The sequence below is a fragment of the Festucalex cinctus genome, chromosome 10 (genome assembly GCF_051991245.1).
Source record: "Festucalex cinctus isolate MCC-2025b chromosome 10, RoL_Fcin_1.0, whole genome shotgun sequence".
NCBI lineage: Eukaryota > Metazoa > Chordata > Actinopteri > Syngnathiformes > Syngnathidae > Festucalex > Festucalex cinctus.
Window position 1 is genome coordinate 17,774,681 of NC_135420.1, and position 17,628 is coordinate 17,792,308.

At 39.1% G+C, this 17,628-nt stretch overlaps 1 protein-coding gene across 2 annotated transcripts in view; it reads left to right on the forward strand.

The window, feature by feature from the left end:
• The window catches only part of faf1 (Fas (TNFRSF6) associated factor 1), a 64,137-nt gene that overhangs the window by 25,225 nt on the left and 21,284 nt on the right, over window positions 1-17,628 (forward strand). For both annotated transcript variants that reach the window (XM_077534703.1, XM_077534702.1), the window contains 5 exons: window positions 9,449-9,544; window positions 9,689-9,812; window positions 9,930-9,993; window positions 10,079-10,160; window positions 15,886-16,040. In XM_077534703.1, the coding sequence (XP_077390829.1) occupies window positions 9,449-9,544; window positions 9,689-9,812; window positions 9,930-9,993; window positions 10,079-10,160; window positions 15,886-16,040 (521 nt within the window). The remainder of the gene's footprint in view (window positions 1-9,448; window positions 9,545-9,688; window positions 9,813-9,929; window positions 9,994-10,078; window positions 10,161-15,885; window positions 16,041-17,628) is intronic.

Below are 17,628 nucleotides of genomic sequence, written 5' to 3' on the forward strand. Positions count from 1 at the left end.
TCACAAGGGTAACTTTCAGATTTAAATTGTTCAAAAACCAAACAAATGTAAATCAGGGCTCCAGACTGCAAATAGATGAACACAACACATTTTGCCCCTAAAACATGAGACAGTGAGAGTAAATTCTTCTATTTCTGTTGGCTAGTTTCTGATTAACATGTGCTGTGCTACTATAGTCTCAGGAACATCAAGCTGCTTGGGGATCGGGATAAAATCCAGTTCTATTATCTACCAGGAATTGGAGTGACAACTGTAGTCTACATGAATATCAAGCTTTTTCCATTATCATTCTAGTCTAAAATTTTCTTTCTAATCTTACTACAAACATTAGCAACACACTGCAAAAAGGACAGTAGGAAATTTAAGAAAAAATGTATATAATAAAATAAGAAAATTCTTACTTCAAATAAGCAAAATTATCTTCCAGCAGAACAAGAAAAAAATACTTACATTTACCTGTAAGATTTAGAAAAATAAGAAAATAATACTATTCCCATATCAACCACAGTGGTCTTGAAAATAGTATTTTTATACAAAAAAAACCAAGTTATATTGATTTTTTCCAAGATGTAATAAATAGAATTATTTTCTTAAAATGCATATGTATTTTTTATTTTTTTACTCTTGGATAACTTTGCCTGAGTGTCAAGCAGGGAAGTAACAGGTCATGTTTTTATTGTCTTTGGTATGACCCAGGCCAGGATTGAACCCACAACCTCCAAGTCTGAGGGTAGGCATTCTACCACTAGACCACTGAATTTGGATATCGGAATATTGGAAAGATGAAAAATGAGCTTAGTAAATATAACAAACCACTTGCACTTTTGTCTGATTGTTTTCATACTTAGAATTTTTATTTCTATATTATGCAAAATCATCTTATGAAACCCCAGTTCAGGGCCTTTAATGTTGGTTAGTTGTCATCTTAAAATGTGGAAAATGCTTCTTTTTTTTTTTTTTAAGCCTCAGGGTACTTATATTGGCTGTTAACACGCAACGCTAAGACTGCTTGATCAAATAAGATAATTAAGTAAAAAATATCTAAAAATAAGCACAATGATCTTGTCTGACTATTTAATTTTAAGTAAAAATAACTTGTCAAAGCAAACTAAGCAAATTTAGGTTAAATTTAAGAAATTATATCTTAGTTAAGATTTTCTTTTTTTGCTAAAATTATCTTGGACTTTTAAAGCTATTGAAATGGTGATGATTATTTTTTTTTAATTTGTTTTCATCCAAGAGTAGGCCATCATAAAATTTGCTCCCAGCAAATTAGTCTTATTAATGATGTCCAGTGTAAACATTTTTTCCTTTTGTAAAGATAATCACAGATGTAAAAATTTAGCTATGTTTATTATTAGAGATGGGCCGATATTTGACATATTGGTACATATCGGTATCGGTCTGTTTTATTAATCTGACGGCCGATATGAGCGATCCATTTAAAACTCCGTCTTTTCGCTTCGAATGCAGCCCAGAGCGTCTCTGTCTGTTATGGAGTCCAACTCCAGCAATGTAACGCCCATAGCAGCATTTGCTTGGTTAGCCGTGCAAGAGCCAGAACCAATCAGTAGTGTATGCCTGTATCACAGTAGCCGGTCACACACGCACCCACGGACACAACGCGACAGACACATGCTTCGAAGGTAAGTTAAAAGAGAAGAGACTCCGCTGAACTTTTCACCATGATAAGCTAAACACATTGAATTATGTTGTGTATTAAATGCACTATATGAATGGAGCTGCATTGCCTTGCATTGAATCCCCGCTAGCTAACAGTGGTGTGTTCAGCTTAGCATGTAGGCTAACACCCAGTAGCTAATTCGCTACTTGAACTACTCGGGGAGGGAATCACACACATTTTCACTTAATTAAGTAAATAATGTTTGTTAGAAAGGTTCCAAATATTAACAGTTGTCATTATTATATTGTCTAGTTCCATGTTAAGAGTAGAGTAATGTCATTATATTTACCTCTCGTGACGCACACATTGCATTCTGGGTCACGTCCACTACTTGTTGCATAGCGGTTATTATGCAGTGAGATGCCACAGTGACACTAAATAGCGTTTAGTTACTTTATATTGTGTTTATTTGTCGCACTGGTTTGCCATTGTGTGCCTTAAGCTTCGACGTCGATTTGATTGACAGCTCGTTGTGCACCTCGTTAAAGTCCGCTCCGTAACAAATTAAGTGTCTCAAACACCGTTTAACTACACGAACGTGTTCTCTTCCGTATGTTTGGCATTAGTAGAGAAGTGCACTAAAGTATAGTGTGCTTATTTGCTTGTTTTGTCTCTCTTTTCACGTCATGTCTGCTGTGAGTTGGGACATTATGCTCTCAATGGATGCCACTAATATGTAACATCTACGGCCGTAGTCGGCTGCAATTAATGTTCAGTGATGTAATTTCGTTACGTGCCTCATACTTTGAATAATGAGCTCATGTTTGGTGTGTTGTATAACTTTCTCGTGTGTTAGTAACTATTCATGTGGACAGCTAAGACAGTGCTTGTTAATGTGAATTAGCAATGTTGCAGCCCAGTTATTACTTAGACAAGTACATCTGTGCCATTAAGTGATACAGTACAGTACAGTAGTGAGAGAATAGTGGGCCCATATACACACACGTGTCTATAAGTGTAAAACACATTAAACAGCAGAAAGTGGCAGCGGTCCACCGCAACAATGTCTGTTTAACCAAGTTATTCTTACTATTATTATAACCAAGTTATTTTACTCTACCTTTTTCTGCGTTGATTGGGGCATCCTAAGTGGCACTAAACTACATGATGAAGTGTCTTTTGACAGTTCTCTTGTAGAGAGGAGTAGCATGATATTGCTGTTCTCGATTTAAGATCCTCAGCTTATCAAAACTGTCTATATGGTAACAATAACAATAATTATAATAAGGTCTACAAGAACTGTATGGTGTTCAGGGATGAATAGTTTTTCTCATGGAAATTTTTTTATTTTTTTTTGCTGTAGTAATAAGTAATGCCACAGCTGATGCACATTTTGAATGACAGGGTTCCTCCTATTACTTCAAAATATAAAAATATAACATTTATAGAATAAAACTACAAGTATCCCAAATGCTATAAAAGGTAATGTCACATTGGCCCCCACATTTAACTCCCCCCGCCACCAACGTCTTATTGCAGATAGAAGGATGTAAAATGAAAAGTGCAGTGTGAGAATCCATTGTAAAGAAGGGTTAGGGTTTGCATTATTCAAAAATTTGGTGCCAACATTTTAACTTTTACTGCAAATGAATATCGGCTTCAAATATCGGTTATCTGCCTCCTTGACTACCGATAATCGGAATCGGTATCGGCCCTGAAAAAAGCATATCGGTCTATCTCTATTTATTATTATTGGAATTTGTTCCATTGAGCATACTTAAAGCTGTTTCTAGTCTGACTCGCAGTAATGAAAATGTTTGACACAGCTGACATTATTAAATGATAACCACAATAATAATTAACACATTGTTAATATAATAAAGGATTTTTTTTAATTACGAACTAACATCATAGATTCTAGAATTCTCCCCTTTTTTTTGAAGTTCTATTGAGTGTTCAGTGGTTCCCTATTGGTAGTTTATGATGGCCATTGCAACCTATGAAAGCATCTCAGGCCTGTTCGCCACCCGGATGAGGTGATATTAAAAAGCAGAGAGAGAGAGAGAAGTGTAATAATGGCCTCTGCTTCAGCCTCAGCCCCCTTATTGAAACGTCTGAAGGTATTAACAGAGAAAGCCTGGGACTTGGCTGGCCAAGCAGGTGGGTAGGCAGCCAGTGTTAGTGTCGAGCTCATTAGCCCAGTCTCATCTCCCGGGGTTTGGGCCAATAAACATGGCAGCCCAGAGGCCCTAGATTACATTTCGCTCCACACACCGGTTCGCCTTCATTGGAATCGATTACCACTTAAGTCCACTTCCCCTCTTTAATTGTGTTATATTACTGTTTGTCTGCTTGAATTTACATTCGTGTGTATTTGTTTTTGCAACTATTCGTATTACACACTGTGTCTAGGGTTGAATATTGAACTCCAATCCATCTGTACAACAGATACAGTGGGGCAAAAAAAAGCATTCTCCCGCTAGAAATGATGACCGTGCTCTGTAGTTTTCATCATAGGTACACTTCAGGTGCAAGAGACAGAATGGGGGGGGGGGGGATCTGGATATTACATTGTAGGATTTTCAAATGTACAATAATGTCAAGAAAAGATTGACTCATGGCACAATGTCTGTCTGAAAACAGCTTTCGCCTGCTTGTTATCATATTCAACGATGAAATCGAAATGAATCATTGGAGATTCAAAACCTTTTACTCGGCTCATCCACTTGTGCTAGCATAAAAAAAAAAAAAAACTAATAACAGTGGTATCACTGGTATAGTACAGACTATAGCCTATGCTCTGGCTTTTTTATTTATTTTTTTTATTTTTTTATTATTATTATTTGCCATCACTGAAATCTTTTGTGATGGCATTAAAAAAAAAAAAAAAAAGTTAGTGTGAGTAGAAGTTTCACAATACTTACTCTTACGGCTTGTGTGACGTCACATATAATATTGTTTTGAAGTCTTGATTTAAAAAAAAATAAATAAATTTGGAACCTAAATTGGACCACATTTTGAGAATTTGGAGCTTCCATTGTAATCTTGTGTAAATATTTTTAACCGCAGCAAGCAGCAGTGTAGTCGCCTGTGTTTAATCAGTAATTTCAATGCTCATGCTTGGTTCATTGGTATATTAAGTCCCTTTTCTCACATTGTTGTTCTTCTGAGGAAAGAAAGAGCCTTTGGAGTCATGCTATTGTGTGTGTAATTGTTTCATGTGGTGTTTAAGTGGATGAAATTACTTTGTCCGAAAGAAATTCTCACATTTTGAAGGCACTAGCTTGTTAAGTGTTGCGTCACCTGGGTACTGTCTACTCAATGTGTTTCATTGTTTATTGTTCTCCAAGTCATTCAAGGTCTTAAGGAACCTTGAAATTAGATCAGGATGGATAATGCTCATGTATCACTGGACAACACTTTATTCAGTTTGCTGTGTTATTGTGTGTGCTTTTCTGCTCCAGTTACCTTGTGGAGACTTTCCATGCAGGCCTCATGAGTCGTTATGATTGGCAGTGCTTGCTTCCTCTATACCTGTAGGAGTGATTGGCAGGATCCTTTTATTACATCCCCTCATCCTCTCAAGCCCTCAGCCCCCTCTACAACACATCCTTCCAGCAGGGCCGTAATTGCTGACATTTATGTAGTGTTTCATGGTGTTTGCTAATGTATTAATGCTGCAGAGCCCGAGAGATGCCTCGCCTTGTAGGCCAGCCCCTCTCTCCCATTTCCTAGCTGGCATTAATGGAATCCTCCTCTACCTGACAGTGGCCTATGAAATCATACTTTTATTGTTTGGGGGTGGCGAGGGGGCTTCTGTTTCCATAACAACACGGCTGAGCTGTAAGCTCAGGAGACCCCTCCCTCGTTCGATTGTCTGCCGTCAGGTGACATTCAGCTTCACGTTCCGTCTGTTGCATTTTCCATTTTTCTTCCCTCATTAAAAAGGCCTCAGTTATTTGTTTGTGGAATTTTCATTGTTGTAGTTTTAAAGTGAAAGTTAAGTCTCCCCCCCCCCCAAAAAAAAATAAATAAAATAATAATAATAATTCTTGACAATAATATGTTCTATGCAGCCCCACTAGTCTAAATACTGTATTTTGGTTAATATTGGGGTCATGGAGTATGAAAATCCAGCGTTTTTTTTTTTTCCGTTTTTTTTTTATCGATATCAGAAGGCGGCCATTTTGCCACTTGCTGCTGAGTGAAAATGACATCACAGTTGCTCAGGTCTCAGGTAACAACCAATCGCAGCGCAGCTTTAGAAAACAAGTGAGCTGTGATTGGTCGTCGTCTGAGCTCGGCGCAACTGTGATGTCATCTTCAGTCGACAGCAGCTGTCAAAATGGCTGCTCCATGAGATGGATAATGGCTTTTGCTGCATAACTCGTTTTCCACAAATGTAGTATGAATCATAATGTCTTGTTTAGACTAGTAAGATCACATATATTATTGCCAAGAAATGTTTAAGGTTGACTTCCCCTTTAAAGGCACAACACAGAAAAGATTGGAGCTTGTAAACCTCATCTCATAAGTTTCATCAATGACATTTCATCATGCCCCCCTTGTTCTTCATTTACCCTATCAAATAAATAGCAGAATGAGGTGGAACTCTCAGCACAGCTATTAAGTCATTATCTCACACAACTGCCAGTCTCCCTAACCCAAACACTGTGTACACAAGAAAAAAAATAAAACACAGAAAGAATGGAGAGAAAACGAAAGGTAGAAAAGGGGGAAAGGGTGCAAATGGAGAGAGGTAACAGCGGAGTGAAGGGAAAAATGGAGAACATTCTTTTCCTGTATCAGCCACTGAATGCTTGGACCCTCAATGCAAGTGTTAATTAAAAGAATCCAAAAAAGAGGAGCCAGGTCCCTTTGTGAGGCGATGTGGGAGAGGCCAATTTGTCGGGTGGGTAGGGGGGGGGGTTAACCTCGTCACCCCATCCTCTCATGCCCTGCGGCGCTTCAGCCTTGTTTCCACATTTTACCACTGAGCCTTCAAGCTGCACTTGTGTCCCTCAACATCGGGAGAAGCCAAAGGGTCAAAGCAAGGAAGAGGATTGAGAGGCTCTCCACTCCCAATTTTTTCACCCTTCCCTCCTTGCATCCATGTCAGCCCCCAAAGCCTGCAGGCTGTTTTTGACAGGGGAAATTATCAACTTTATGTATACACTTATGAGGCCCTCAGACCAAAGCCCCTCATTGTGAGCAGTGTGAGTAAAGGGTTTATGGAGATCCTCTCGACAGCCGCTGTTAAGATTCTCACGTTTGATTGCCACTCGATGGGGGAACTTGGCAGAATAATTGGGCGGGGCCCTTCTTCTCACATCCTTAAGACCCTTTGTGTTTGTCCCTCTCAACACCTACAACATCTCTTACTACCACTTCTAGTTCACCTCTCAAATCAAGACTCGTGTCTAGAGATTTCCTGCTTTAAAACATTCGTTAACTGATAATAAATCATTTTCCATCACTTCAGGCTTTGAGAAATATGAATGACACGTTTATTTAACATCGACCCAGAGTGCTAACCAAAGGGGAGTTAAGTTACATGAGCAAATATGAGCCAATTCCGTTAAGTGTTCTTCGTTGGTGTTCCTGGGGTGTCACGCTTACACTCACGACAAATTGGTAATAGACAAGAAACACAATCTCTTTCGTCTTTTATCAGCCTCTTTTTACACCTGACAGACTACACGGCAATCTAGTCGATGGGGAGTTAATTTTTGTTTTTGTCCGCATGTTGCGAGTGAACCAACTTCTTGTCCTACTGGTGGTAAAGCAGTTTTGAGTGGCAATCACATTTAGTCATTGTTGAGAGTTTAAATGTGAGTTATAAAATAGGTTGTTGTTTGTTTGTTTGTTTGTTTTTTTACACCCATTTTCAAAGTTGGCAGTTTTTACTCGCCCCCAGCATGGCCTCGTTAATAAAAAGTGACCCAAAGGAGTAGTTCAATATTATTTACTGTAAACAACCTGTTAAAGGGGAAGTCAACCCCTCCCCAAATTTATTGACTGTGTGGTTAGCTACAATCAAATTCCCATTTTATATAGTTTAACATACCTGCCACTTTAAATTTTTATTTTAAAGGACAGCCTACTGTTGTCATCGTACTTTTCAGATCATTTTTTGGGACTACAAACTCTTGTGTAGTAGGTATCCGAAGGTGATGTAGTGTCCGTTGGAATTGTATCAGATATGTTTCTTATCTTGTCTGGTACACCGCAAAACAAACCACAAGTTTAATGTAGCTGACACGGTCGAGTGGTCGTTGTGTTCTATTGTGCCATAGAAGTGTAGACCTGCATGAAGAACCACTCTCTTCTTAAGAGAGAGACACAAACTCCCTGCGGTCTGTGCAGGCCTTTTCAGACTCAATTGGCGTTGCATGTAATCGTGTCCCGATTCAACCACGTCCAGCTGCTCTTTGTGTGTCCGAACAGATCACAGCACCTCTGCAGGGGACGAGCAACTCTACCTCTTTTCTCCCCCTCACCAGACCAGGCTGCATGCCCTGACTTAGTCCTGTTTTTTAGAAGTTCACTCTCCCAGAAAAGGAGTCTGCATCTGTGCTTTCTGTATTCACTTTCTCTTTCACAATTAGGACATGTCAGTGAATATAGTGTTGTATCGTTCGGACAATGGTGTCATTCAGGGTGCAAGAGATGGCAAGATAGTACTGCCAGTCATGCCTTTAATGGGTTTTGTTGACGGCAATTAAGATGTTATCTTGTTGTGGAAATATTGACTCTGATTTTTTTTTTTCTGTTATGTCCCACATTGTTATATGATGGCAATTAATCTCCGATCTCATCGCTTTGTAAAAAGCAGGTGTCTTTTGTTTCACTCTGCTTTGTGCAGCTCATATTGTTGATGTCCCTTGGGCCTAAGTCTGCAGACACTATTTGTAATGAGTCCCTACTGCATTCTGACATTTTCAGTCCTGACTGTGGATTTAGCAGCTCATTAGTCTGTAGATTTCAATGTGAAAGTCGTTTTAGTAACACAGGTTTAGGTTTTTCCATCTGTCAAGTTTTCACAAAACACTACATAACTGATCATCACCAAGTTCTATTGTAAGGAATGAGTTACCATCTCTTCTTTATTTACAATGAATTACTTACTATATCAATAATTACATATGGCCTAAGGCAGAGGTGGGCAGTCAGTTTTATGAAGGGGCCATGTGAGAAACTGGAATGGTTGTCAAGGGCCGCACCAACATGCTAACTTTATTTGTGTTGCATATTAATTTTAACGTATTTGTGTAAATGTCTGAGACTGAGAACAAAAATCTGTAAAAATATTCTTTTTGGGTGATATTGGGGGTTCATAGCACTTAGCCTGGCAGGGAGGAAAAAACAGAAGGCAGCCTGGCAGCCTTTTTAAGCACTGGGGGAAACCCAGATATGATCTATTAAATTGTAAGGTTTCAATAAGCTACTAGATGGTAAACGTTATAATTGAGACATAAAAATGTTAAATTCTAAGCATTCATTATCACTATTTAATCCACATTACAAAAAACAACTCTACAGTATGTATGCACTATGCAGTAAATAACATTTCTTAGATGAGGACCTCTGTTGTAATTATCGTTAGTCCGACTGCATTTTTTTTTTTTTTTTTAAAGAAAAGCCACTCGAGGGGGTTGTTTAGTTACACTGAAGACACAGGTTGTTGCTGTTGTTCGCACACATGTGCACATTAAACTTAAAGTGCATATTTTGCTTATTATTTTGACTTCAGCCAGGCCAGATGTGGCCCAGATGCGGTTTACTCTAAGGTGTCACTGAATGGCATTTTATTTCCTGTCTTAGATAACGCTAGCTGCCTCTGGGATCAACTTTCCCTACCATCACCTCACTGTTTGTCGAAGGTCCTCAGCAGCCAATGCCCAGGAGCCCACAGAAGAGGTATTTAGATTGGCACACTCAATGCAGTGCTTTGCGTTACTCTCTTTCCTCCTTTGTTCTGTGTGTACATACAAACTCAAAAAACATGGTAAAGAGATGCGTCTGTTATTGACATTTGTTAAAATGAGTAATTCACATTCACAGTGCGCAGATGTCCACATGGTTAGCGACAGCGAGGGGGATGATTTTGAGGACGCGTCAGAGTTTGGTGTGGATGATTCAGAGATGTTCGGAATGGGCTCCTCCAGCTGTCGGAAAACGCCAATGAGTATGTACACTGGACCATTGTTACAGTTTCAGCACAATTCCGTTGTTCCTAATGACAGTTGGAGCTATTGCTAGCACATCCAGGGGCTGACAAATGCAATTAATTTTGCCCACACAGTGCCAGAGGATAGTGAGAATGAAGGTGATGCCTTACTGCACTTTACTGCTGAATTTTCTTCAAGGTGAGCTCAGCAATGTTTGCCATATGAACTCAATTTACTGTTAGCTTGTAACAGTATATTTAAGTACGACGCGTGTTTCTTGCAGGTATGGAGAAAACCACCCGATGTTCTTCATTGGGACTTTGGAGGCAGCGTCTCAAGAGTCCTTCTATGGCAAAGCCAGAGAAGTAAGATAACATTTTGACATTTGTAATGGCTTTACATCACAACATTAATCAGGATGATTATGTGTACCCTGCCTGCTCTCCTCCGACCCTAATGAGCAGAAGTGGGCAACTGACATATTTTTGATGGCCAGTCGTTCATCGACGTCTCGCACCCCCTTCCGTCATCGTCAATCCGCCATTTTTTTTTCCAAGACGAACCAACCTATAATTGTCGGTCCATCCATTTTACCCACGTTTTTGTCGTCACTTTGTTTTAGGTCCGACCAACAAATGTGGGCATTCTGTCAGTACTGACGGACTTTCCTCCTTTTAAGTTGAAAAAATATAAGCGCTGCTACTCACCTTTAGTTGACTTCACATTAAATAGAATGATTAAACTAGCCGTAACGAAATAGCATAAACTGGCATACACAAAAAAAAATACCATACCGTGCGGGCACCTTATAAGTCTGTAGTAGTAATTGTGGTAATTGTACGACCCTAACCGTACGTAATTGTTTACAAAATATTCTTAAAGTGGAAGTCAACCTTAAACATTTCCGGACAATAATGTTATATGTTACCTCACTAGTCTAAACATGACATTCTGATTAATATTATATTTGTGGAATAAGAGTTATAAAGCAAATCCAGCCATTTTTATCCATCACAGGGAGCGGCCATTTTGCCCCTTGGTGTCGACTGAAGATGACATCACAGCTTCTCGGGGCTCAGTTGACGACCAATCACAGCTCAGCTTCAGAAGACAGGTGAGCTGTGATTGGTCGTTGCCTGAGCAACTGTGATGTCCTCTTTAGTCCCATCCCCTGAGATGAATAAAAACGGCTGGATTTTGCTGCTTAACTCATATTTCACTCACGCAATATTAACCAGAATACCATATTTAGATAAATGGGGCTGCATATTATTGTCAAAAAATGTTTTGGTTTGACTTCTCCTTTAAAATAAATGTCACCCAGATTTAACACAATACCATGACCATGATTGTCTATATGCAAATGCATGCACATAAATCAAATATTAGATGCAAATATATATTGTAAATTTTTGTTTGCCCCTGGCAAAGTGAAGCACTGCTGTATTTTATTGTGAACAACAGAAGTACAGCAAAGCCACCCAATCTGTGGCCATCTTGCAAAGTTAATGGGAATAGTTTAGAACATAACATCATTTGCCAAACATAGAAAATGTTACTGACAAAGACGATGGGATTCATTTAATTCTAAGTTTCACAGTACAGTATTTACTCTTAGTCATCTTCACCATGTATTATCATGTTGTGAGGCCAAGGCACTGAAGCAACGCTGATTATAATTTCACCATACGCCATCAAATGTTCACTCTGGCTGCAGAGGTTTATTTATAGATGTCTCTGTCACCCCCTCATGTTTTTCGGCTTTTGTCCTTTTAAGGAAGCACGTATCAACTGACAGCTTGTGTGGATTACACTCTCATTAGACTGCGAGGACACGGCAAGATGTTAGGGGAGTTCAGATCACCCGGTACACAGCGAGCAAGCTTGAGATGGGCAGAAACTTGGAGTTGGAGGAGTCAGTCAGAGAGGACAAAAGTAAATATGGTGACAGTGGAGGATTGAGAGGAAAAAAACTGAGGAGAATCTTAGCGTTTCATCAGCTTCTCAGCTGATCCCTTCTCCTAAGCTGGTGCAATATGGCCGCCTTCTCCCTGGTGTTCACCCTCTCTGTACTGTACTCACCACCACACGGGGACAAACCATTTTCACTGTTTTTTGTTTTAGTCCGGGGGAAGCTTGATTTAGCTTGCCAACTGTGCTGTGGTTAGAGTGGCTTTGGAGAAGATGGATATATGCAAAGAATTTTGGAAGAAAACAGAAGCTTTTTGAGCTGCTCCTTGTTTGTCCCGTTTTGTCGCAACCATCCAAGCCTCCGGGCCACAAAACTTGTTTGGCATTTTGCTTGCATATGCGCATGATTGTATCGCCACTTTCGCCTTCCGACCGTCCCAAGTCTTTGCCTCCGTTTGAATTATTATTATTATTAATTTTTTTCGTCCTGATCTCCTTCATTAAGGGCATATTGAACTGAACTGGAAATGAACAGTGGGTTTATAAACGGAGGAATCAGTGGCACTCTCAAAGCCTGCGAGAGGCTAATCACTAAGCAAAACACAACATTTGATGAAGTGTTTCTGAAGATGTGTGTTTGATGGAGGCGCATGGCTGTTGAGATGCACTCAATCCATCCTTAATGAAAATGCTTTGGGCCGCGGAGCTGAGCTGAGCCGAGCCCTCTTGGGGATCAGCGGTTAGTCAGAGCGAACAGAGAGATAGGCCACCCATCACTAACCACGATCCTTGCTAAATCCACATCAACGCAGCGGTTAATCACTCTAACCCCTCTCTCCTCTGCTCGCCACTCCTGTGCTGTCTGCCACACACAAAGACACATCAAAATTCATAGCTCGCAGGAGTGGGGAGTTCAGGGATTTAGCTCTGCCAAGTAGCCGCTTTAGAATAGCCTTTCAGAGTCAAGAGGAAAGAGCACAACCGAGATGGCATCTGGCATATTGATGAATGCATATATACATAAGTTGTAGAGCTCTGAATCACAAGCTACTCTGTCTTGATTCAATAAGTGAACCTGAAAGAATCGCACAGCACTGAATAATAACTTCCTGTTATTTATCCTCCTAACCATGAGCCACAAAGAGGTTTTAAAGAAGCCATCTCAATTATAAAAATCCAAACCAGTAAGATTAGTCAAATCGCAGAGATTAAAAGTTGACGATGTTTCCGTTCGTACGACGTAAGATGTTTTCATCCAGCCTCCTGTGTGGCTCATTGATCTCGTGTTTTCCCACAGTGTCTGCAAGGTCATTAGATCAGTCATTTGAGCTCTTCATTTTGAAGTGTTTACTTTTCTAGACTGAGCTGCCATCTGTATTACAATCACAATCGCTATCTGCTCTTCTTGGTCATTCTCACTACTGCCTCCCTGGATGCTTTTCCCTCTTTATTCCACCGGCCTCCTTAGTGTTCTTTAAAAATACAGCACCATGTTCAGGCAGTTGGTTAAAAAGTTATTACATACCCATAAAAACAAGCCAAACACCTGATTCTTATCTGTTGCCATTTATACACCATCCACATTTTTATAAAGCTGCTGTTCTTGCCACATGGTAGAGCATGATTTGTTCCTATATATATTTTTTTGTGCCTGGCAAGTGTCAGTAGGCATTAGCAGGATAATCCAATCCAGCCTGTGCTGTTAGATATGTAATGGCCACCTGTTATCACTACCACACATTATTTTTCACTAAATGTCGACCATGTCAGAGCTTTTCCTACTGTTGTAATTTTCACTTTTGAGGTCATAAAGTCACATTAGGCAATATGTTTTTTAAAAGCAATATATAGTTTATTTTTTAAGACCGCTATTGAATCACACACAAATAGAAGTCTCTCAATAAATGGCTTTGTCACAGAGATCCCGTAAAATACTACATCAGTGTCTTAAAAAAAAAAAAAAAAATAAATCCAGTCAGTGTCAGCATCTGGTGTGACATATAGAGTCTAATTATGCTTTCTAAAATTGTTGTCTTTGCCATAATGTTTTTTTTTTTTTACATTTTTGTATTTGGTTCAGTCATTCTTGTTTGTAGTTCACCTAATGATGTTGACATCATTTGGTAGTCGTTACCTTTTAAATTTGGTTGTACTGACCTTTAGTTTGTTCTTTTATACAGCAACTCCGTTAGGAAAAAATAAAAATAAAAATAACGGAAAGGTACTAAATGTAATGTAGGGAATTGTTAGGTTTACACACCAAAACGTATAAGAGTGACAACACAAGGATGATAAGACAAGACTTATTCATTTTTACTCGCAGCGAGGAGAGCAGAGTTGCCAGGTACAAGCTGTCAAAGATGCTCTGGCAATTCTCTTGCGTCCTCTCTTTTTATTGGGAATTGTTCCCTATCCGGTTACAAAAAATAGCGTTGCACTACTAAGGGGTGGGGAAAGCGCAATAGTGCAACGCTGCATTATCTTAGAATAACATATCTGTCTGCTTGGATGTAAGTGTGTTGCAAGTAAGCATGTGATTATCCATTCGCAATGAAAGTTCTCGTTTTCGCTTTTGCCCCAGACTTAAAGTTCATATGAGTGTGAAGCATTTTAGCAAATATATAACTTGGATGCACTTTAAACATAACAGGAATCTAAAGTATTGTAGATAGATTAGAATATTTGATTTGAGCTCAGGAAGGACATAGTATTTTGGCGGAAGAGGTATTTTCTCCTCCCTGCTCAGAATATTATATACCATGTATTCAATTATAATATAACATGGATTGTATGGATAGATACTTTCATATGTATCGGTAGGTATTTCACAATCCATTTTCTTGAAAACAAATGATGGACATTGCACCAAATGCACCAATTGCATCATTTACTATGGAGAGAAAGTGGAACATCAATTCCTTATGTTGAACCTGTGGATTACACGCACACGCAGACACACAAAGCAAGCTCAGGTTTAGGTGAGCAGGTGTGAAGAAAGGGTCACTGTCTAACTCAGGTTGGACCTAGTAATTTAGCTGAACAGGGATTTGCTCCTCCCTGCTAAGACAGGCAATACAAAAGATCCAACTTGAAAGCGGCGGGAGAACAGAGGGCTACGGACAGTTTAACCAAGATGAAGGAGTTCAGTTGGCCCAAATGACCACGTTGATTACTCTTTGCACTTACTCTAATTGAGCATGCATGTGTGCAAATGTGAGTACTTCGCTGGTGGGTGCAACAGACTTTAGTTTTGTGCATGTGTTGGGATGACAGCGTTTGAGCATGTATCGGGTTGTTTTTTTTGTTTGTTGTTTTTTTCCCTTCATGTTGTAAAAGTCCACCCTCCCCTCTCACTCATTCCTCACTCAAGACTGAATTTGCTTGTCTTCTCAGCATGAGTGTTTAATCTTTTCAGACCGTTGAATCGGGCCGATGAATGAGTCCCCGGCTCCTTCTCTCTAGGAGCCCTGGAGATTATTCTAAAGCTCTAATCGTTGAGCAAACACAGCAGTGCTCTCCCATTCCTATTCTACAGAGGCCACAGTATAGCACAACTTGGTCTTTCACTCTCCCTCACATTTAACACCCTGTGTAGATTTTTTTTTTCTTTTTGTTGTACGTAGCCTAGATTACTACTCCTGAGAAAGAGACCTTCTGACTCTCCCCGTCACAAAAAAAAAACCCGAACCAGGAGTTTTTCTATTTGTTCTGTTCATTGCAAGAGAAGTGACATGTAATTTCGAGAGCATTATTTCCAACATTGTCCTTTGGAACCTTTTATGCTTGTTGGGTGTGTTTGTTTTTTAATTAGATAGTCAGCAGGGAGAATGCTGGGCTTATAGCATGGTGTCAATATCTTTGGATTTGGAGCTTCGTCAATATTGTCTGCCCCCGCCGCTACTAACCTGAGTAGGCTGTTGGCATTTGGTGTAAAATAAATAGAGTGATCTGTCTGTTTTGTTTTCTCCATATCTTTGATGCCGCCGAGAGAGATTTTATTTACACCACTCTCCACTTGATTGCGTGTAGTATTTGCCAGTGCTGGCCTTGCCTTTGCCGATAGAAGATAGGCAGTCTCTTCACCTGCTGGCCAATCTATGGTTATGCCACTCAGATTCTACTACCGATCAATTCATATGAAAATAATTTAGAATCATGAACACATTTTGTCCTTTGCAGAGAAAGCTGCTTGCCATCTACCTCCACAACGACGACAGTGTCCTCAGCAATGTCTTCTGTTCCCAAATGATGTGTGCTGACTCCATTGTCTCCTACCTGAGCCAGAACTTCATCACATGGGCCTGGGACGTTACTACAGAAGCCAACAAAGCCAGGTAGCAAAGTCACCACGAAGGCTATGTGATTGTCTTGTCATCTTTATCGGTCTTTTGCTCCCCACCTTTTCCAAATATGATTTATTCAATAACTGCCATTTAATCAATATGCTGACAAACCTAAAATTAATATTAAAGAGTTTAAATAAATTGGGAATTGTTTGTCTTGGTGAGAAGCCGGACTGTGTGAGAGCTTTTTCTTGACTATCATATCCAAAAGCTCACTGGGCCCTGCTAAAAAAGAATTGCCATCTTACATTATTTGTATTAGTTATTGTAGGGAAGATTAATAATGTTTTTCACTGCTGTACAATACAGTGGAACTTCCAAAGTCAAGCACTCCCAAAGTGGCACAATTTGGAGTTCAATCTAAATTTTCTGGGGAAAAGTCGAACAGTTCTTTGAGATTGAACATTCATCGTGTGACTGTTGTAAGATGTCAACAGTACAATATGAGCTATAAAATTCAATAATCTGCAACAATAAAAATACAGATGTTTGATACCACTTTTTTTTCAGACCAATACCAGTGTACATATTCAACTCTTAAATAGTCACTGATATACCAAGTACCGATACCACTAGTACTTGCATCAAATTAACCCCAAAAACCAATGACAGCTAATTTTAAAGAAAGACATATCTTGATGGCAATTTTATATTCTTCTAATTTCTAATTTTGGATCGTAAAGCAGTGACAAGTAATGGTCGCCGTTGCGAATACCAATACCTTAAATAAGGCTGATATTGGCACAGTTATATACAGTGTACATTTTTTTTTTTTTTTTTTTTTTTTTTTTTTTTTTTAAACACCTTATCGATGATTGTATACATAGCTTTTAACTGAACGCATAACAACAAGTACCACATTACACGACTGTCTCAGAATATTTGAATATTGTGAGAAAGTCCTTTATCACGATATTCTAATTTTCTGAGACAGTCCTGTACTGTGATGAAAATGTGCTTGCAGTCTTTTAAGGGTGCCAAATTGTACTTTTTGCTGTCTGATTTACTCGTGTCTGTATACTTGTGTGACAGTTTGGAATAGGGCAATATATCGCAAAAATATCTATCGTGATATTGGCCCATGCAATATGCATATCACAAAGACATGCAATAATTTTCATATGGATTCTTTTTGTTTTTACCTGAATTTGACCAGTCAGAGACAAACTTAAATGCACATCACCATCCAGTAGTTGAACATCATCTAGGGTACCGTAATTGCATTTAATTAACTAAGAACACATGGAGCTTGCTTATTTGTCACATGAAAAAAACAAAAGTTATTCTTTCATTTGATAAGTTATTTCTTTCGCGATATTCAACAACTATATTGTATATTGCATGTTTTTCCAATATTGTGCAGCCGTACTTTGGAATGTTAAAATATCACTTAAGAAAAGATTTTATGCCACTGCCCGTTTCAACTGGAAAACATAATTCATATTTTTTTTTAAGGCAATTAAGCGGTCCAGAAGGCGATGCAGGTGGACCTGCATTAATTTCTCATTACTCATGTTTCCTTCTTTGCTAATTTTCATTTTGAATATCTCACTACACAAGTGTTTTCCCACTGCCGAGA